A 24,353-nucleotide genomic window follows, 5' to 3' on the forward strand; every position below is an offset into this window, starting at 1 on the left:
ATTTTAACTTTTAACCGATTATCGCTGTGGAAATTTTAGTTGCAGCACAAAATAAGTGTTATTTGATTGATTGGTGTTGACTGCATCTTAAATAATGCACTTGGCAAACACAATAGTATTGTTAGATTTCTAAGTAATCCAACAACTGGGTTCATTTAAAGAACATCTTTAGCCCCAGTGGGAGATGAGACAGAATATTGATAATAAAAGGTCATTGTAATGGTGTGTATTAGATTCAAGTTTATTGTCAATGTTCAATACAGTACCTGTACATCACAATGAGAATGTGTTGACAAGATGGAGAGTGTTTAGAAAACACAACTATCCCATGTTCATGTTTAAGGTGTAAAAGGGTCTATTTTGTGCTGAAACTTACTTGGATAAACCGAAACCTTTTCTACTGTAGTGTATGCTAACTTTAAAACTGGTGAAAGGTCGCTGATTTTTTTTCCGCCAAATACTAAATTCTTTAGCAAATTTTTAAAAACAATGAAAATGGCCAAATTGTTCGGTAAATACATGTTATTAATTAAGTGGGTTGTTGTCTTGTGTTTTTATATTTTATTCATTAAAAATTTGTGATTAAAATGTAAATAAACCATGGCCGACCAGACGTGATATACTGTAACCGTTGTGTGATTGGCGTCGGGCTGGTGCCTCTTTTCTGGCAGCATGTACAAGTTTTTTACCAAGTGTTTTGTTTTTCATCAATCAAATCATCAGTAATAATAAATGGTTTTGTTGTGTGTTATGTTATATTTGCATTTTATTCACCAACATGTGGAATGTTTCACAGACTATTTTTTATACAGTACAGTACTGTAGGTGAGAGAGATTCGGGGCATTTGTATACTGTAAGTCTGTACTCAATCCAAAAATACTGTTTGGGTGTTTAGTAAAAGATGTCTAGAGAAAGTTAGGGATGAAACAGTTACAGTATGAGTGGATGTGAAAACAAATCGTAGAGTTACTGATGGACAAAGACCATCAAATGGAAGCTAAAATGATGGCTGAGCTCCAGAGATCAAAGGGTTTCTCTCTGGCTGCGGCACAATCAGTTCCTCGCCCCTTAACAGGCAGCGAGCCATGGAGTGTTCATAGCACAGTACTGGTGGCATTTGTTTACAGCCAGACATAAGATCAAAGGATTGTTAATACTGTACATACAAATTCCTATATTGGCAAGGCAAGCTCAGTGTCCTGTTGTTAGATTTCCTTGCTGCAACTACTGTAGAGTAGTTCCATTCAAATTTTATCAATCAAAAAACTAGTATACTGTAGAATCTATTCAATACTGTACTTCATAATGTACTGATTCAATACTTTTATTTATCATTGAATAATGTGGCACTGTAATTCAGTATCTTTCAATTTTGAATATTCGTACTACTGTAGAAGCTACAATTATTTAAACGTTATTATCTTTCCATTTGTATTTGTTGTAATTGTAGGACTATTATTATACTGCTAACACTTTTTATTCAACTTATCTTTAATAAAGTTATCCTACCTGGTAGTGACTGTAAAGAGACTATGGAGAGTCTATCGTTTGGCAGAAGAGTAGACATAACGGCTGATACAGAATCTGCGGACACTTATCATCACCACACATTTGTCAAGAAGTCGTTTCATCGACCAACCTTCTGCCACCATTGTACGGAAATGCTATGGGGCATTACGAAACAGGGATTAACGTGTGAAGGTACGGTATAGTGTCCTAGAGAACGTTCTTTGTTTTCTATTACTTGATAATGATGACTTTTTGAGAATGAGCCCACATTTATTTTGGTACAACTCTCACCAAGGCCGTAATCTCAGTCTACACTATCAAACTTTATTATGTGACAAAAAACATGTGATGTGCCCATATATGGACATGATATGTCATATCACTACCATATTTGGGCACATCACACTTTTTGGTCAAACTAGTTTGATAGTGTAGGCAGAGCTTTGAGATGGATTTCCCTGGCTTGGTGAGTTTTACTACATTCTCAGTTCTTCTGGGCTATGGACAATAAGGTAATTTCAAATGAAAGCCGTCAGTGTCGCATTTTTGGCTAGGTGAAACTGTACAAACCAAACAGTTTAAATTGACATAGAACACAAACTTACTGTGTGGCTCTGTAGTCTTTCAATTACAGTAAGTTACGGGGATCATAAACTTTATTCTCATGAGTTATTAAACTGTAGTACAGTAAAACTTTATACAGTAGTCGAGTCTGAAAAAGGTACACCACAAATGTTAAGTGCCAAAAAATATACTGAACAACTGTACTGCACACCAGCTAATGATCATGCAGTGATTGTCAATGTTTTACATCACTGCGTCCACCACACTGCATTCATACGGAAATCCTATTGTTTTGCGATCTATTGTTCACCCACCCTATGGCCGTAAGTTGCTCGAATAAACATACAAAAAATCTCCCTGAAATAGATATAGAGAGGATATAGAATATAATTCAAGAACATTTAGATGGTTGTTGTATAGCTACAGTATTCTGACCACTTCCTAACATTCTTTCCTGTGTCTACATACAACAAGAACAAGGGCTTTACAGTAATTAAAACCTCATTTAAGCTCTTATTTCTTTTTTGGTTTAAAAACTTTTATTGGTTCCAAAACTGTGTTTAAGAATAATCTAAATAAAAGGAAATGACCAATGTGTAGTGGTTGTAAGAGGTTATCTGGAGACTATTACCATACTTTGATGAAGACTATTATTACTAAACTTGGAGACTATTGTCTTTAAACCATGTCACAAGAATTGTTTTTATGTCAACTAGTCACCATTACCATAAAGTTTATCGCAAATACCTTGACTTCGCGAGAAACTTCATTGCACAATGCATGATGGGAAGGGTTTGGGAGCAATAGCGCCACCGTATAATACAAGCTTTATATACTGGTAGCGTTATTGCTCCCAAACACTTCCCATTATGCATCGCTCATGCAATTTGCGATAAACCTTATTAACAACATACTATTACTAAGGAACAGCAACCCCAGCGGCAAGTTAATTGTTATTGAATTTGGTAATACCCCTGGAAACTACTGTTAGGCCTACTGTACTTCATTTTTTGTTTGACTTTTTTACATACTTTTTCACCAAAATTATTATAAATGTTTCATTGTTTTCTATGTAATTCATTTGAACGCCAGACCGGTGCCTGGTGACTACTGTACATATATCCCCCGACCGACTTTGTCTTGGGATATAGTACAGTCTCCAGATCACCCTGGGCTATATATTTTGAACCATGCCCCTCAGCCCAGTCAATATTTTATATTTTATGCATCCTGCACTATATTGAATACAATTGCTTTATAATTTCGAAGAGTAATTATTTAAAAATAAAAATAAATCTACTCTGGTAGAAATAAAATTCTATAAATATTAATGCCCATTGAAGATTAAAACAATAATATGCCATATGTTTGACCTTAATACTGTGGTTAAATAGTAGCGTTATTAATAACACAGGTATGAATGCATAATTAACAGTAGAGTAGACTAAAATAATTATAATATCTGTTTCCGGTAGTTAATATGGACATTTCTAATTATAGCTTCCATTCATTCAGTATGGATGTCAATTCTCATTCATATAATTTTTAAATATTATATTTCTCTACCTGATTATAAAATGGTTTGATCCTATATATACATGATGATGTTTTCACTATTATATTATGTAGATCATTTTTGCCTGAATTCTAATTTACATATTCCATAGGTTTACCTGTGACACCAAAACACGAGTGCTGATTGGCTAGTTTCTTAACCCACACAATTACTGTTTAGCTGGATTAATACAGTTTATAGTACAGAATGAGCATTTATTGACAAATTACAAAAGTACAGTTGACAAATATTTCTGAATCATTTATGTACATTTGGTTTTCAATAAATTTATTAAATTTTTTATTATATTATAATAAATGTTGTAATACATAATATTAGTATAACAATCATTGATAAAAAGGTGAATACAATTATTATAATATTTGTTAGATTGCAATGCTATTTCATTTTTCTTCATATTTGGGGTTGGGACTACCCAAATAAGTTTGCAGGGATCAGAGAACAGTAAATAATAGTAAAACCTTCTGTAACTCCAATGGGTAGTACTAATTAACTATTTGTTTGTTTAATTGAGCATTCAATTGTTGAAGTAAATTGCATGCATGAGTGAACTTCCCTCTATTTTATTTTTACTGTACTGTATTAGTTATTGCTGTAGTACTGTTATTGTCAATTTGGCATTAACAAAATCAGCTTTGAATTGAATTTTCAATTGCTGTGCTTGGACAACATACAATTCTGTGTATCATTGATTCATTTGTTTCAATACCGAAACTACCTGATATGTGCCTGTGGTTGTAGTTTAGGGACTTTTCATTTGAAAGTATAAATTCATAGGTCTGAACTAGAAAAGTGGAAACCACCTGTTACGACACTGACCTTTCATAAAGTACCTTACAATAGCTTGGATACAAAAATAGTGTATTACACTAAAACGAAAGTCAACTTTACAGTACAGTATTTTGACAATCAAGTCAACAACCATAGTTTAGGGAGAGAGAAGGAGACATATTTAACTAAAATTTACATGTTCTAGTTATAAGGTAGGTAGTCCAAGCCTGTAGCCAGGGGTTCGTGGGATTCAAAAGACCTCCCCCGCCCCTTTTTCCTGAAATGTCATTTTTGTAAACCGAGAACATTGATGAATGAAAGTAAATATGAAAATTTTTGTCGAATCCTATAGCTAGCCAGCAGACAAATTACCATCTTATACTAGACTAGACATTAAATAATTTTTGGTTCAGTTTGCTTACGCTTTTACACAACTTTTTGAGGAAAAAAGAACCCCCTGTAAATATCCTGGCTACGAGCTTCCAGTCAGTAGACATTGGAGGGTTTTTACTTTGTTCTTTGAAAGACCAATAAGCAACGCATTACAGTAGTGTATAGTAGTAGAAATTCAGAATAGGACAAGTGGAAAGCCTATTGGGTATTCACTTTAAGAGTGATTGAGTTATGAAACGTGACCAGATAGAATTACCTTGTGCAGATATCACAAGACTCATTATCCTTATCAATTATTCTTATTTGCTCATTGTTTTATCAATGATACTGTCAAGTTCATTAACCTAAATGAGGGCAGTGTTTAATTTGTTATTCACACATGGAACTATCAAAGTTTAATTGTAATACTAATAAGAAAAGATTTCAGGTTTTAGTTTTACCGTAACACGTTGGCTGCCAAAGCTTTCTTACAGTAGGCTCTGTCACGCATGTCAAAACAAGTTTACATGTCACACCATCAAAATAGCGTGTCTAATATTTTTGACGGGAAAAGATTAGATGAGTTAATTCGCATGTTGAAAGTACTTTATATAGCCTTCCTACGCCAATGACGAGTTAACTGTTTTTTAGCGTAGAAGTACAGTACATCTTTTCGCATTCTTCCAAGTACTCAACGTCTTATCTGAAGGTTGATATAAGGGGCAACTGACTCTTTAAGTTATAGTAATTGTTTTGCTTTATTTGCCCCTGACCATTGTGCTTTGTTTCTGTTCTGTTCTGTATCTGTGTTTTGGTCGAAAAAATAAATGAAATGAAGAGTGTGGCATGCCATATGACATATTTTGAATATGCCTGCATTTATATCATCATATCCTATTTTATTTTCTATGCCACAGCCAATAGTTGCATTAGTTCGTGGAGCTCACAATGTAACAAAACCTGCCATCAACCTTAAAAATTGCAATTTTGCAACAAAAAAAGCGCGCAACTCATTTTACCTGTGTGAGGTTTTATCACAGTTTGTAAAGCCATTCAGGGATTGTCTCCAAAGTTGTTGCTATTGCGTAACTACTATATTATTAACTATGAATCGATTTTATAGAAATGATTAGATCATACTAAACAGACAATATATCCTTCTGGTATTAAAGCAAGTACGGTATATCAATATTTAATTAGGTGTATGTTTCAAATTATTACTATTCCAGGCATTATAACAAACAAATGCATTATTAAAAACATTTTTAATTCTATCATCAATCTATTGTACATATGTTCCATACCTTGATATTTGCTGTCTATTTGTTTATAAAGTGCCATATATTCTTTGTGTACAACCATTCTTTGTGTACAACATACATGGACAATGTAATTGTAATTCAATTGTGAAAGGAAGACAATTGAAATGCAGTTAATATTCCTTCACTACACACAGCATACAGTATTATACCGCATTTGTGATAAATATCCAATGTTCAAATACGCAAAACCTTGAAAAGAAAGCCAATAACAGTTATTAAATCTTAAAGAAGTACTCACTTCCAAGAAATTCTCCTCCTTGAAAAGGAAACCCTTGGGTGTATTTGAAGAACATCTTCTCTTGTAAGGATTAATTGACAATAGCCCTCCTGTTTACGATGAAATTGTTTGTTTTGTTTTTTTCCCTTGCGAACTACTTCGTTCTCTTGTACTACGTTCACTTGTAGCTAAATTGTTGTTGGTTTTAAGTTTGCTCGATTGGATGGAGTATATTATTATTTTTGCGTTTGTGTTAATACACATGCAAAGCAAAGTGTTGATGTCCAGCACAAAAAAATATCACTACCAGAAAATCCCCCCAATACCAGACTTTTCTCAAGGACCAAAGGTCCCAAATTTCTTTTTACCATTAAAAACACATTCTGAATACCAGACTTTCCAGACAACCAGACATATTTGGCCAGCCCAAAAGTGTCCGGTATTGGGAGAGTTAACTGTATTTTACAAATTTAGCAGAAATGTGATCAATACAGTTGTAAATAAAAAAAAAATCTATTTTCAAATTGGTTATTCAACATTATGCAGTAGCAGCAGGCCCTTCTATGAAGATTTGTGAATGTTATTTTTAAACCTTAGGCTAAATTATAAATCAAATCTGTGAGTTTCTTCAGATTGATGCTCAAGGCACTATAACAGCATACTCAGGTGTTGGACTCAAACTTAATTAACTTGGGGCGGGTGAATAAAAAACTCTTGTATGTGCTTAAGGAGTGTTTAACCCCTACTGGTGACAGAATGCCAACCTTTCCAATGATCGATAAAAATATAGCAAGTGAGAGACTGCTTTAATTTGAAGCGAGTCAATGTCCGAAACATCTCTGTGAGTGTGTTGTTCTGGGGATAGAAAACTTTTTTGAAGACTGCATTGAACAGTATTATAACAGTCTGGGATTTTGTGCATCAAAAACCTACTAAATCATTTTTCACTTTGAATATAAGTGATGACCTTTGACATGGTCCATGAATAACATGTTTGAGACAGTGTTTAACATTGCGTCAATAACAGTTATTTATCTAGTTATAGTTAAACCCCTTCACATTGGTTGTTTGGCAAATCTCTGGGGTTTACACGCACCAGGTGCACACCATACACATTGCCAGTGTTGACACCCTGGTACTTTGTAACTCCAGTGTTTTGCTGGCTAATGTGAAGGGGGGTTCATAGTTAAACTCGCCTTGTTGGTTAGGAACCAATTTACCTGAGTAAACAAAGAGCTGAAACAGGCCCTATATCATTATTTTATACAGTATATCATCAAATGAAATGTACTGTACCTTTTTTCTAAGCAATGGATTTTACCAGATACTGATGTTCTCCAATCTAATGAATGTTCACGTTATGTTAATATCAAATGTCAATGGCATGTTTTTAAATACCCTTGCCCTAGGCTTACATCTGCTGTATACTGAAATATGAAGTACCTGAATTCTAGTATCAGAGAACATTACATTGCAGTACACATGTATTTAAAAATTGGAAATGAAATTAAATATTTCGAGACAAATGCAAAACGAGAATAGAATTTAAGTTTACTGTATAGTAAACATACCAAAAATATTTAAAGGATAGAACAGCAGTATGTAAAACCTATCAATGAGATTTATAATGACAATATGAATTTAAAATGATAATTATACTTGAAGACACTGCAGTTATTAAAAGAAAAATCATACTTGACTATTAAGTATTAAGAAAAACATGTGGAGTGAACATTATTCAAACAAAATGTGTTTAAGTGTACAGGTATTCAAATTTATTTTAGGAGGGTAGCTATAAAAACAGTCTATACTACTACAGCAGTTAGTATATCTGAAAGGGTCATCTACAGAAAATACTGTAACTCAAAAAATATACTCAATAAAAATAATGAATACTGTATAACACTTTCTCACTTAAAGCTTTTACTTGAAATTCTTCTTAAGCATATTTTCAGTATTTGGCTTTCTGGCTTTTTTTCCAGATTCTACTCTGTCAAAAAAGTTTTCCAAGAGTTTATTATTTTTAAAAAGAATGTCTTTTTGGTTTTATCTGAAAAACACCATCTTATTCTTAACATTTGAACATCTTTTTTCTTTTTCTTTAGTTTGTAATTTTGTAAGTCATGAAAGATGTCTATATAATATAGTAACTCCGTGTTCTAGTGTTGCATCGGATAGAATAAAGGTAAGTACTGCATGTATGGCATAAGTCTATTTATCTATTACCCTTTTCACATCGCTTAGCAAACTCTTGAGTTTACAAATACTAGGCTGCACCCCTGTGTCTTTGCACTCCAGAATTTTTTTGGCAAAATGTTGTGCTTACAAGCTTATAAGGATAAACCAACAACTCTCACCGTAACCTCCCACCATTCCCCCAGACGATGTTGTCTCAATGGTGATCTACAGTAACAATGGCAAAATTCAAATTTAATGTCGGAAGGCTTTGCGATTAAACCAAAGCAATCTAGCAACAGAATGCAGAGCTCTGGAGTTCAAAGGGTTTATCTGTTGCTGCGATACGATCAGTTCCACGCCCCTTAACAGACACTGCGCGCCGCAGAGAATATAGTACAGTACTGTTGGTATTTGTCGCAGCAAGACATAAGATCAAGACTGTTTCAAGTAACTATCTGCTCTGTTGTTAGATTGCCTTGATTAAACTGTAGATGGTGCTAAAGTTTTTCAATACTTCCATCAAGACTGAACTAAGTGTCCCATCCATTAATGGATGTATCCCTGAATTGGGGTTTGCTATAGTGTTACTAAACACCGTCCCTATTTTATCGAACAAAACACATTGAGACCGTGTTCTGATGAGTGATTCTAATAAAATCACTGGTAACATGGTGAGTGATCAGTATAATATCACAACCATTTTTTTTATCCGTAGGAACCTGTACCACATACTTGGAGTGATCCTGTACAGGCGCGAAAAAAATTCTGCAATGTATGTCGACGGAAATTTGATGATGGTGTTTTGCTCCGATGTGAAGGTTAGTTAATTAATAATAAATAATAATGATCATAATAAATATTTCAGTCAAATCGATAATTGCTGTTTTTATTTTAATTCACTCAATGTTGTTATTGGAGCTCACCATTGCATAGGATACATTTGTATAAAATAATACAGATTTCTTTTATTGTGTTATAATACCTAGTGTATCCTTGTGATTGGTTGATTTCATATCACATGCCATGAATTATTTTCTCCCATTTTAATGATTGGGGTTACACTATTGGTATGTTTGAGAATTTGGTGCCACATGCTAGACCTCTAGTGTGCTCATATAATCCTCTGCAGGCCTCCCCATAGTATATAATATAGTCTAAATTTGTTTAAATACATACAATTTATTATTCAATTTTGAATGTTACATCTTAATGGTAAATTATTAATATTTAGTGCTAGCCTACTATTAGGTTTTTAATTAATAATTATTATTATTTCATACTTGTCCAGCCTAAATTATTGTGTCCTTAAAACATGCAATAATTTATGTTTTGCATTTGCAACTTTATGTTGCTTTAAAATGAATAAAAATATCATTGTCCAAAAACCATAAACATAATATCATTTATTGAATCGATACCCAGGTTATTACTAGTACTACATTTTATTTTAATATCTTTTCTTTTTGGTTTAAATATATAGTAGAAACACCCATGGAAAAAATGGACTTGGCCATTCCCCAGATGCCAAATATACTATATATTAAGATTGGGTAGCAATATCTTACAGCATCATATCTCTTCTTATATCTCATTATTATAATGCACACCAAGCGTATACTAGTAACTAGAAACGTGCCCTCAATCCTAAATATTATATAGTTTGTTTTATTATTAATAATAAGGTGACTAGTTATAAAATGATATAATGTTCCAAGTACGCTTATAAAATTAATGATTCCTTGGCTTAAAATAGAATTACTGTATTCTGACATATAAGTACAATCTTTGTTGCATAAACAAAAATTTACAGCAAATATTTTATTGTAACTTGTGAATTGGTTTACCACTAAGCAACAATTATTGAATAAAATTGATTAACTGAATAAAAGTTTTAAAATTTAATCGCAACAGAATGAATTTTGTTAAATTTAAAAGGATTTTATTGTATGACTGCATAGTTTTCAACTGTTAGAACATTTTGTTTTCTGTTTATATCATCAAACTCATCAAACATATGATGATACGCTACTACTACTTTTTGGATTGTATTGTATTCAATACATTTTTTGCAGAAATTAAATTTGGTTAATTTTAAAGGATTTAATTGTATGAATGGTTTGCAAACTGAACAGTTCCAAAGTATTGTTTTCTCTTCATTTATTGTTAATTTGTTTGTATTGTATCAATCAATAACATCGTTGAAAGGACAGTGAAATTGCGCTACTATGATATCATGTTTTCAGAAAATGATTTCAATGAATTGGAATCGTCAGCAAAGTCAAAACTTACTTAATATTGTTTACCCGTGATTGATTGAGAAATTCTTGATTAAATTGCTGTTGTTGAAACGCAGTGGTTTCAGGTTTTGGTGATTAACAATATTTACACAATTTTAAATGAACAATAATTGCACAGGTAAAAATAAAACAAATATAAATTTCAATAAATCAAAATCAAGGTCGTGTCACATCCACTTGACCTTTGATCCTGTCAATCATTGGCAAGATTATCAATTTCTCGTTGATCTAGGCAGTATAATTATAAGTGTACACAGAACACATAGGCAGTGAGTAATTTAACGTGTGCACATGATACGCAGCCGGCTATGAATAGCTAATAGGCAAGCAGCATCCAGTACACACTGAGTAATTAGTGTTTTCTGTGCGAACTCTGCAAAATTGAATCGGCTTTGGTCTATTGTTGTCGATATACTACGGCTCGCGTAGCTTCTGTTTATATTGAGATGAATATCAAATGATGAGTTTAATGTATGATAGTTATTTATAAAAAAATAACATAAGATCAGAGTAGGTACGATAAACAAGAAAGCTTGTTGAGCGTAGTTTAATTTAAGAGGTAACGTTATTGTTTGATATTACTGTAATATGATAAGTATTCACTCGATTGATGCTATTGATAAATTATAATAACGGGAGTAATTGATATAGGTAGGTATTTGAATATGATGGAAATTGTATTGAAAAACTGTTATTGGAGTAGACATTTTTAATCAAATGGTCATTTATTTTGTGTACACTTTTTTGTGTAATGAATCAATGTCCATAATTGGTCTTTCTATACTGTATGGAAACAATTTTTAAATGGTAATTTATTTTGAAATGTCCTGCTCTACCCGGTATATATCTTACTTTCTCATGATTCTGGTTTACAAAATATCAATGGTATTGGTAATTTTGTGCCATTCAATGGTTAAAAGTATGATCACATTAATATCATATGTTCACGATATGATGTTGTACATTCATATACTTATGTTCACATACTAATATTGTACATGTTCACATACTGATATCACACTGATTGGACATGTTCACATTCTAATACGGTAACTGATATTATCATGCTTATATCGTACAGTATGTTCACATACTGATTGTACACATTTTTCACATAATACTATATTACCATACAGTACTGATACTGTATGTTCACATACTGATTTTACATGTTAACATACTGTACTGATACTGTACATTCACATACTGATACTGCATGTTCACATATCAATACTGTATGTTCACATACATATTGTACATGTTCACATACTGATGACTGTATGTTCACATATTGATACTGTAAGTACACATACTGTAAGTACATGTTCACATACTGATACTGTATGTTCACATATTGATACTGTATGTATACATACTGTAAGTACATGTTCACATACTGATACTGTATGTTCACATATTGATACTGATGTATACATACTGTATGTATACATACTGTAAAGAACATGTTCACATACTTATATACTGTATGTTTCTGACATACTGATTGCACATGTTCACATACTGGTACTGTATGTTTACATACTGATTGCACATAATCAAATACTGATAACTATATGTTCACATACTGATTGTACATTCACATACTGATACTGTTCACATACTGATACTGTTCACATACTGATAATTGAATGTTCACACACTGATTGTACATGTTCACATACTGATTGTACATGTTCACATACTGATTGTACGTTCACATACTGATACTGTTCACATACTGATAATTGTATGTTCACACACTGATTGTACATGTTCACATACAGTATTGGTAACTGTATTCACAAACTGTACTGATCATTGTAATGTACAAGTACTGTATGCTACAATAGATTCATTTTCACTGAATATATTTGGAGTTAAATTCTTTAAACTAAAATGTAATCGATATGATTGAGGGCAACATATTTATTTCATATTGTTGGTAGCCCTTAATTAAGATGATATGTCTACTAATTTAAAAGGTTACAGGTGGGCGGAGTTGGAGAGATAAACCAATTGATTTGTTATGAATAGTAACTGAGAGGGAGTAAGAATTTACGTCATGACATTGGAACTTGATCAATTTCTGACCATTTAACTCATTTCAAGTAACAGAGAATTGGGGTGGGTGTAGTTGATGGTGATACAGTAAAACTAGATTGACAATAATTCAATTACCGATAAATTAACTATTGCATTGACAAAATTGAATTATGTATTCCTGTATTCCTTGCCTTAATCCCATGTCTCTTAGTCAAGTACCAGTTACCTAAAGTAGGTTCCAATTAGCTGGATCCCAGTAAACAGGCTTCCAGTTAGCCAGGTCCCAGTTAACATGCTGCGAGTAGGCTTCCAGTTATCCAGGTCCCTGTTAGCATGCTGCGAGTAGGCTTCCAGTTTTCCAGGTCCCAGTTAGCCATGTCCCATAATAGTCATTCCCAGTTACCTACGTCTCAGTTAGCAGGCTGCGAGCAGGCTTCCAGTTATCCAGGTCCCTGTTAGCATGCTGTGAGCAGGCTTCCAGTTATCCTTGTTAGCCATATCCCATACGTCAGTCCCACCTTGGTCCCAGTTAGCAGGCTGCGATGCAGACTCCCAGTTCACCAGGTCCCAGTAATAGCCAGGTCCCAGTTACAGTAGCAGGCTGCGAGCAGGATTCCAGCTAGGTGGATCCGAGAAATAGCCATGTCACATTAGTTGGGCCCTGGACCCCAGTTAACCCGATCCCAGTTTTTTACTATTTAACTATAAATACTATAATACTCTATTTTTGCTTTTCAACTATAAAGATATTGACAATAGTGTTTTTTTTTTCAGTTTGCGAATACTACGCACATCTGGGATGCCTTGACTTTGTAGTGAGTGATTGTCGAAAGTGTTCAAACTATGAAGAAAGCAAAGAAATGGTTAGTTTTGGCTTTACTGAGTAATAAAGGTTTATCAGTTTATCAGAAAAGAAAATATTTAGTTTACTGGTTACTGTCAATGCAGGGTTACCATCTGAACATGCTGTGCAATCAACAGCTTCCTTTCTCTGCACTGTACAATGATCCCTAAAACATGCAGCTTTCCCTCGCACAATTCAACGGTTCTTTGTCCATCCATCATGCAAGAATCTGTACAGTACATACAGCTGTCTCTCTTACCATACAGGCATCCTTTTCACCATGCAATAGTCCCTCTGAACATGCAGATGTCTCCCCTTCCTATTCAACAGTCCTGCCACATGCAAGAGTTTCTCTCTGAACGTGCAAAAGTTGATCCTGAGAACATGCAAGGTCCTCTGTGGACGAATTACAGTATGCTTTTTTTCTCTTAACTGTATCTACTGGATATTCTTTCTTTTTTACAGGGTGAAAAGAAATTTGTGCATCATTGGCGTGAAGGCAATCTTCCTCCCAGTGGAAAGTGTGCTTTGTGTAAATGTAAATGTGGAACGACTGAATGCTTAAGCAGTATGAAGTGTAGCTGGTGTTGGACAATGGTATGGATGCCTCTTTTATTAACCATACCTGTATGTTAATTGTCAGTGGCACAGTTATCAGGAAGCTTACAATTTGCAACAAACAACAACCTAGGAACGAGTTAAGCTATTGTATGGATGCCAGAAAGTTGGGATGTGATTTCTCGATCTTATACTTTAGAGTTGAGTTGTGGCTTGGTGGTTATGATGCTTGGCTACCAATCCAAGGGTCCTGGGTTCAAGTCCTGTCATATGTCAATATTTTTTCTAATGACAAATTACAACTCCACTCCCACAGACTTGTAATAAGCAGTGTTTATGTAGAGCATCTTGTGTATATTGTTTGTCTTGTGAACTGGATTGCCACCTTTATAAAGGATAGTGAATGATTTCGCTTATGGTTATCCATCCAATTTGCCTAAATATATAAAAAATACCTTGACATAGCTTTAACAAAATTAAGATTGGGTAAATGACTTTTACGTTTTAAGTTGAGCCTACCTTTCTATCACAACTAAATGAACTTTTTTTTTTTTATATTCTTCTAGGCCCACTGTGGATGTTACAAGCAATTACCTCAGAGTTGCAATTATGGAGCTCTAGCTGAAATTTTGATGCCTCGCTCTTGCCTTTCTATGCCCGTTACAAATGCCTCTGTCAAAGCTGACCTTGCCTCCAAAGGTAGGAATGAACATTCTTTGGTACGGCCTCTCAGGGGGTATAGCCAGAGAAGGTTTGTGGGTTTGGGGTGGGTGAGGAATAAAAGAAAACAATCATGTATCCAGTAGTGTTTTGTGCGAGTGCTGTGTTGAATTTAGACAGACTGAGTGGAAGACTTTGAGATAGGAATTAGCTGGGTTGAAAACTCTAGTCCAATTATATATGACTTGACTATTAGAAATTAATTTTAATATGTTAGATTATAATTTTATTTGGAGCGTAGACAATATAAACATGACAAATGACATCTGTAAAGAAATGATCTTATTAAAAAAACTCAAATAATTATTAGTTAATTCAACTAACCCAGAACAATTTATTCTGAAAAGGCAAACTTTGAGACTCATCTTTGGTTTTCCGTGAGTCAACAGTTTAGGATATTTATTTTTTAGCTGAAGTTGATTGTGGTATAGAAAATATTTTGAGCTTTCTAGTTTCAGTCTTAATGTCTGCATTCGGACACCAAAGACAGGCTGTTGAGAGTAGTTTGTTGGCCCTAGTCAGATTGGTTATCGATCACGTTATTTCATAAAATGCATCTGCCAAAAAACTAACATCACCTGACAGTGTCGTGACCTCATTTAGAAGCCTCTAATGACAGCTAATAGAGATAGCTGTCCTGTACTGCAGTATATAGGGAGCTTTCATAAATAAATTTGATTTTATTTATTATTTATCTGTATATTGTGAGTCATAACTGAAAAAAATATGACTTGCAATTCACAAGCCATTTTCGTGCACTGAGTGTTTCGTACATTATGTAAAATTTAAAACTAAAAAAAAGCATAAAATACCACAAAAAACATTTACCTTCCATATAGAAATAACATGATATTGTTTTATCAGAATGACGCACCCCTATAACAATAATGGAAGAGTATGTCACATGAATTGCCTTTGTATAATTTGTCAGTATTCAGTTCAATATGAAAAATAATATCTTTTTCCAGGAATTGTTGAGTAGTATTTCTTGATACTATTAATATTATTTTCCATCATTTCAAATGTTTGCAACCACCCGAGTGTAGAATTTTAGGTCAACACGCAGTAGTTGTGAAGAGTGTTCTTGGGTAAATTTTCCCAGCAGCCCATTGGTCATGGTGGATTTCAACAGTGAAACTATAGGAAGGGGAACATGACTATAAAATATTTGATTAAATTCTGTTAAATAATTGTTTTTCCCAATACCATTTCAGTTATAATAATAATAATATTTATTGGTTACTCTCCTTTAAAATGGGGGAACACTTTCGTAACAAGATGTTCGACCCGTACAAATGACTAACCAAGATCTATTCATACAGTAGTACAAATGACAAAGGGGATTTGCAAGGAAAGGTTTCCACATTAGAACCTCTTGTGTCTAGGGCGACCCCTATTAAATGTTGTTGATTCCCGAATATGTCCCCTTACTAGGGGATTTCCAATGTATTAAATCTATCAACAATATTTTAATTTTTTGAAGAAATTTCCTTTTAATTAATGTTAATGTTATGCATTTCACTATTAACCAAATGTTTAAATAATTAATCGACTTTTGACACGACAGTTGTTTTTTCAATTAACAAATAAATAAATAATAAAAAGCAGTGTGCTCTGCTGGTTGAAAGTCATGGTTTACATGTGAAATCACCCACAATCTTAATAAATTTGCATGGATTGTTGTTTATGCATGGTTTGTAGAGCTTGTGTGTATTTGTACATTGTACGTATTGCATTGCACTTCTTTCAGTCCAGTTTTGTCTGTTTTGTCTATTAAAAAGTAATAGTCATAAAGTTTAGTTTTGCTGTCTAACTCTAATTGATAAAAATTACAGAAGTTTATTGTTTTTGAGACTCTTGTTAAAATTCTGGGAATGTTTTTTGAATGAAATTTAATTTCTATGCAAAGATTACCTTGTGTTTTTGGATCTGGACTTTGACCTAAATATGTTCCTTTCTTTTATCAATTTTAAGCATTTTTTCCCAACATGTTAAGGCATTAGACATGTACAGTTATAATGCATGAACATAATCATCATCAAAATAAAAAGACAGAAAGGAATAAGAAAGTACAACTATGATGACCAATCAATTTCTCTTCCATGCAATAAAATTCAAAAGCCATTAATTGGAATTGAACTTGGGTCATATCGCATCATATAGCACAGTTTCTGCCTTAACATGTTGAAAAAGGCCGACTGAATGAGCTCAAAGTGATGCCTCTCCTACCACCAGCTTAATATTACTGCTTTTTTATTAGTACTGTACACAGTTTTCAGAATTAAAGATTATCTGACAGGCCTACGGTTTGCAGTATTACACCTCATCTGAATATTTAACGTATACAGTATCATGTTTTAACTGTGTCAAATTAATTTTTTTCATATAGTCCTTCTCATCATATTTTAGCTTTATAACTTAATTTTGCATATTGAATGTGATTTCTTTCACCAGGAAAATTAAAAAAGTTTTGGTTAGATGCAATCAAAGCACCTAAACCAAAAAAAGTAAAAACACCTCGTGCACGACCTGTGTCTGACGCGCATGTGAATCAGCAAGCAAGACGACGATGTATGCACTCTCTTTTCAAGTATCTTTTGACGCTATTTCTCTAATACCTTAGAATCTGGAACTAACTTAAGGGTCTTTCACACCTGTTCCGACACGGTTTTGATCCGGCGCCGGAAAATCAAATCGAACGCCAATGTTTTCTTTACACAACGCTCCACGTGGCTATGCGGCAATCGATATGCGCGTAGCCACGTGAAAACGAAACATTGACGTTCAATTTGATTTGCCGGCGTCGGAACCGTGGCAGAACAGATGTGAAAGACAATTTATTCTGGATAAAAGTTTGCAATAACTTTGCATGACTGTGGTTTTCTAATACTATATTTATTTGCTTTTGCTTTCTCTAATGTTTTGATTGATTTTGCTTTGGTTAAAATATTTTGCATTACATGAGTTTAATTGGCATGTACAGTATTTCACTATTTCTTCAATCACTGATTGTCTTTTGAATTCGCTAACAATATTTTAAAGAACAACTGTTGCATAAACATAATTACTGAATCAAAGGACAATTATAAATAGCATTAATATTGATGATGGATTGTGATTATTATTATTGTGATAGCAATAACAATGGCAGGAATAGTAACTGTGTCAAAAGCAGGGTTTTTTTGTGTTCAAGGCAAAATCATTCAAGCATGACATGCATTATTATCATGACTCATAATATTCAATATAACAATAATTTATTTAATTGTTGTCTTCATCATGATTGTCATCAATAGTTTTTTGTTGATTTATTATCAACAAAATTAAAATCAATGCTTTTTTATCTTGCCATTTTCATTGTTATTTAGCAGGGAAGAATGTATTGTCACTCTTCCCTCTTCCATTTCAATTATCATATCATGAATATTAATGTTTTTGTCGTTGTCACCATATTCAAGATAATGATTAGGATCATGGTAATTATCACAATCATTGTGATGGGCATTGTCAGACTCATTATCATTGTTGTCATCAGAACGTATATATAACATTATACTATACATACTGCATTCAATAATTTTATGCAGTACTTAGTACAGGAGCGTTTCTACCATTTACTAATTTTATAAATATATAAATAATATATGCTTTACATAATAATTCATTGCCTTCGTTTAAATATAATCTAGTTTAAGTATTATTATATTATTTCTCAATTTTATTGAATAATATTACCTAAATATCAACACGTTTTATTAAGCATAAAAGAACACATTAATTTATTATCAAGATATATACAGTACTGGCAATTTTGTTTTTTTGTTGTTTTTATTTTTATAAGTTGAATGAGTGTGTTTTTATTTGAGTTGAGGTTGTGGTTGTGGTCCTGCAATATACATTCTGTATACCATGTGGTTGTGCACAAGGTTAGGAGTGAGAATCTTGACACAAAAATAATTTCAAAAAACAAATTTAAATATTCATCCTAAAGTTAATTCAAAATAAAATTCCCAACCATTGTGGAACCATGGTAGAACCTGTTTGGGCAAACTACAGATTCAGGTATGCCTATAAGTCATTATGAAGTACTGTATAAGCCAAGACAATTTCTATAAAGTTTAGATAACTCAAACTATTGGTTTATACCTGTTTGGTACGGTGAGTATATGCAGCCAACATGACTTTACATGAGCCTAGAAGCAGTAAAGTGTAAAATTGTAAATATAGAATCTGTATTGCAGTGTATAGATGTGAAGTTATGTATGGTGGTAACTAGTTGAATGGTGGTAACTAGTTGAATGGTAGTAACTAGTGGTGGTGGTGGTAATGTTGGTGGTGGTAACTGGTGGTGGCTATTTATGAGATTGGTAACTAATGATGTTATGGTAACTAGTGGCAATGGTGTTAACAGTGATGATGATTACTAATAATGGTGTTGGTAACTAGTGGCAATGGTGTTAACAGTGATGATGGTTACTAATAATGGTGTTGGTAACTAGTGGTGGTAAATAAAGATGGTGGTAGTGGTAACTAGAGTTGTTGGTGGCAACTAGTTAACGAATGATGTTAGTTTGAAAGTTGTGGTTGCAGTTTATTTAATTGTTATGGTAGAGATGATGATTGTAGTTTCTCGATGGAAAGATTTATTTTTGTATTAAATATTGTTTTTATTATAATATGTCTGAAATAATTCCAACTGTATATTAATAATATCGAATAGTTTTAAACCTTTTTTTTTAAATGTTTTATTATGTAGATCTGAAAGCAAACATGATGGAGAACTCGGCTGAAACACGGGCGAAAGACGATGAAACAGGTAAAGAGTGCCAGCCCGTACCCATGACTGACTATAACTATGCCCATGGACTGTTGAGACAGGAGAGTGATGTTAGTATGATTGAGGCTGGCCTATTTTGTGCGTGCCCAGATAAACCTTGTCCGGATAAAGGTAGAGACGTAAACAGCGTCAGCTCCAATATCTCAACTTGTTTGGTTGCCACAAAATTTCATTGCTTGCTTTTTTGACGTTTGGTGTTCTTATTTATTTTTTAACTTTGCAAAAACGTAAGACAAAGGTTGACCACGCTAACATTTTATCAGTGTCTGTCTCATAAAAGCTGATTTTCCTTTTTTATTATTATTTCACAAACTAATACAGTTTAAAACCCTTCTATTAATGTTATAAATGGCTTGATTTTCTTCTTTTCAAGAAATTGTTTTGTCTGGTGATTTTTGTCCTCTCCTGCAAAATGTAACCAAAAACAAAAAAATAACAACTCAAATTAGTCGGCTCTGACAGTATTAACAAAAGATTATCCATTATAAATGGTAGTTTTGGTTGATAAAAAAACATTGGTTTTTTTCAATAGCTTAGGGTGCCTTTTAAAAATTTAAATGCATTGGTACTATCTAATTACCATCCATACCAGCTATCCACTTCTCAATGGTATCGTACACTTTACATCACAATTACTTAATGAGTTGTAACTTTGTATAGATGAAGATGGGGGTTTGCAATCTATCATAGGTAAGTCGAGACACTACGCCATTTGTTGCACGTATACTTAACCGAAAAACCACGCGCACTGAATCCAACGCTGCACAAACTTAGGCTGCTAGTCTTCTTAGCGCAAGATTTCATGTTTTCATTTTTGGTGTCTTTTCTTTCTTTTTAATTTTTGTGTTCATCATCCTAATTGTTGACATGACAATTTTAATATAGCTAGTCAAATAATACATTTTTTTAAAAACTATTACTTTTAATTATCATAAAATGAGACACATTTTCACGTATTTGTATATTAACAGCTGTATAGTCTGACTAGAGATACAACAGTAGTATTTGAATCAAGTAAAACATGTGTTAATTTATATTAGTTTTAGCAGGACATTTTTCATGTAGTTTTTTTTCATAGTTATTTTTATAATCCATTTTGTGAGTTTATTCCATTTGTGAACAATTTAATTGTAAAATTGTTCTAGTTTTTGTTTGACATAATCATCAGTGATTTGTTGAATTTCTTCATTTTCCATTTTTTACATCTAGTTTACGGTTTACATAAGTTACAAGAAGTATTTCCAAAATCGTTGTTGACTCCTGGTTTTATAGTTATATAGCATTTTTGGTTTCATCCTCCTCATACCTACTGTGCCTCAGAATTGTAAAGTGTCCTTGGATGTTGGAAAAGTCGACCGTTACAGGAGGTGTAAGCTTGAATATGACATTCGGCCGATTGAAGGCCAAACGTTTTGTGACGCAAATAGATATATTTCACAGCAAGGGTTTCTCAATTTACTAGGCCTTCAAAACTATGGAAAACTAGGAATAGGATTTTATACAAAAATAAGTGGAAAAATAACTACCGTAGTTATTCCCACTTTGAATAAATTCCCCCCTCAAATAAACACCCAAGGCCTATTTTTTTCCCCTCAAATATACGTCCCATCACATGCATATACATACAATATAACACATTTCTATTTGTAGTAGAATTCATTACCTTCCATGATTGACCAAGCATTTTGATGCAATTTCTACTATATTTGATCATTCTTGATATTAATTGTGTTGGGTTTTTTCATAGTTAGGCAGAATTTATTTGATTATAGATGTCAAAAATTAAAAAAATACCACCTAAAAAATTAACGCCTCCCCCCAAAAAACCTTCCTGAACAATAAACGCCCTGGGGTGTTTATTTTGAATAATTCAGGTTTGTCCTTGACTCTGGCTCCTCAGCATAATTTTGCCTATTTCATTATCACAACAGCTTTTATCTATTGTATTATGTCTTTATATTCCAGTTTAACATCATTTCAAATGATGTAAAATATGATATAAAAACATGTATAGAATATTGTAGTACTTGGTGTATTAATATTAAAGATAATTAGGACATCATGTTTCAGTTTTGTTGAAATGGAATCGAATGATAGGAAAGAAATATAAATTTCTTTTACATTCAGATCATAGCATACAAAATGGAAATTTATCATTATAATGAAGCAAACCCCGTAAGAAAATGGATTAGCCTAAACATTAGTTCTCTGATTGGTTAATATTGTATGCCTTTAATATAATATAGAAATTATGATTATTTACTTTGAATATCATAATATGAATATGAATGGTACTGCCCTCCTGTCAATATTAAAACATACATAAAATATAAGTGATCATCCAGTGAATATTATAATAGGAAAGGCTTCAAAATGAGGAAGGGAAAATGCAACAGAAATATATAAGGGGTTGAATATGTTATAAAAAGGTATATGTACATTTAGTGTTGTTACTAATTTAGATTTCTTAGTTTATATGAACATAAAATTGAGAACAAAAATAATGGAAACTGTAATCATGACTATCATCTAGAAAATAATATTTTTTTTGGATAAAATAATAATACGATATTTCTTTTTAATATCTGTGCAAATAGATTTAGATTATCTATGTACAGTACAAGAGGGTTACTACACTATGAAATGAATTGTTAGTTTTGAGTTTTAGTCCATCTTGATTATGATAGTGCTGACCAGATGTTCTAAACCACATGACCAATACCTAGCTTTAGCCAATCGCCTGTGTTGGAACGACAATTTTTGGCGAAACCAATTCAATTTTTAGACCATTTTTTGACGGCCGAAAACTGAGTTCAATAATTAGGACGGAAAACTTTTAGTGATCAATATTTCATAGTATGCGCACATTCCTGGTGTCATCTGTTATATAGTTCTTTGGAAACATTTATTTTTTATGTTTTTTTTAATTGTTCCTTAAAATATGCCAAATAATCAACCAATATTGATGAATTTTATTTTATATCCTTCAAATCTTAATCTATTTTAAATTTTCTTCTAAAATCATACACTATAGTTTACTTGGTGTATGATAATTATTTATAAGGTTGACTAGTACAGTTCTCTGGTCTATTGCAAAGCAATTTTTGTAATATAGTTTTCTATGAGTACTTTCTACTACTATTTTATGTTTTGAGTAATTCTCTATTGCACAGTGCTCTTTTGTCTAGTACTTTATGCATAGTTCTATATTGAGTATTTATCTTTGACATAATGTTCTATTGCATAATGTTCTATTGCATAATGTTCTATTGCATAATGTCCTGTTGCATAATGTTCTATTGCAATGTTATATTGCAATGTTATATTGCATAATGCTCTATTGCATAATGCTCTATTGCATAATGTTCTATTGCAATGTTCTATTGCATAATGCTCTATTGCATAATGCTCTATTGCATAATGTTCTATTGCAATGTTCTATTGCTATTGGTATATAAAACATACTAATTAGATATTAGTTTATAGTTTTTAAATTACTATTTTTACTTATTACTATTTTGTATTATTGTTTTCATACATGCTAGTTTGTGGTAGTATACTCCATTTAATCATGGAATATTTTTCTTAAAACATTTTTAATATATCATTTTAATCATATTTCATTTTATCAACATAAACACACACTTTTTTATATATTTTTAACCGAGTCGGTCAAGTGTTTTACAGAATCATTTCATCATTCAATACAATAATACCGAGTTCAGTGGCTAGTTTATGCTGGACTCCCTATGTTGTTAGAAATTCATTTCATGCTTTCCTGGATGATGATAAAAATAAAACATTCATTTGTTTTGAAAAGATGAAACATATTTTTTTGTTTGTTATACTGCTGCATGATAATTTTTTTATCAGATTTTCATAACCTTCAGCTTTTTATTTTTGATATTACAGCTTGTGATGTAGTAGATAATTTCTTTTAGAAAAGACTATTATATTTGGAACAACATGTGTGTTTGGCATTATATGTAATATATACATGCACAATATTGAATGCATTTTGCTTCTCATCTCATAAGAAGTTTGTCCTAACATTGTTTATAATTAGACATCATAAATTTCAAATTCATATCATCATTTACTTATATTTTTTTATCGGAAATCATATGAAATAAATTGAAGTTAATTTTTTGATTGGATAATCAACTTTTACAAATTTATTTTACAACCTAATTTAATTTGAATTTGATATATTTTGATATGTCAAATGTGAATTTTCTTAATTCAAATATCAAAATCTAAGATGTATGAATGAAATTTGTGAATGTTGCGATAAACTGTGGTAGGGGTTGTTAGGTATTCAGTATACAATATGCATACTAGTTATGTCTTAAAAAATCAAAATTAACTAATTAATAAATATTTCATTAAGTGTTATATCATGTATATTTTAAAGGGAAATTGTTGTGTAGATTTTAAATGGTAGCAAAGAATAACACAATTGATTTATATTCATTACATATTATAGAATTAATATTTGTATTCATGTACAATTTAGCACATGTATTTCTAATGGAATATGTGTT

At 32.4% G+C, this 24,353-nt stretch overlaps 1 protein-coding gene across 6 annotated transcripts in view; it reads left to right on the forward strand.

Moving 5' to 3' along the window:
- LOC144841105 (diacylglycerol kinase theta-like) overlaps positions 1-24,353 on the forward strand; it is a 48,821-nt gene that overhangs the window by 3,248 nt on the left and 21,220 nt on the right. For 3 of the 6 annotated variants that reach the window (XM_078697290.1, XM_078697289.1, XM_078697291.1), the window contains exons 2-9: positions 1,502-1,702; positions 8,438-8,517; positions 9,226-9,328; positions 13,625-13,713; positions 14,160-14,291; positions 14,819-14,951; positions 17,427-17,543; positions 19,729-19,920. In XM_078697290.1, coding sequence (XP_078553416.1) covers positions 1,534-1,702; positions 8,438-8,517; positions 9,226-9,328; positions 13,625-13,713; positions 14,160-14,291; positions 14,819-14,951; positions 17,427-17,543; positions 19,729-19,920 — 1,015 coding nt within the window. In that variant the 5' untranslated portion in view covers positions 1,502-1,533. The remainder of the gene's footprint in view (positions 1-1,501; positions 1,703-8,437; positions 8,518-9,225; positions 9,329-13,624; positions 13,714-14,159; positions 14,292-14,818; positions 14,952-17,426; positions 17,544-19,728; positions 19,921-24,353) is intronic. The other 3 variants (XM_078697293.1, XM_078697292.1, XM_078697294.1) reach the window with 3 other exon arrangements.

The sequence above is a fragment of the Antedon bifida genome, chromosome 4 (genome assembly GCF_963402885.1).
Source record: "Antedon bifida chromosome 4, ecAntBifi1.1, whole genome shotgun sequence".
Lineage (NCBI taxonomy): Eukaryota > Metazoa > Echinodermata > Crinoidea > Comatulida > Antedonidae > Antedon > Antedon bifida.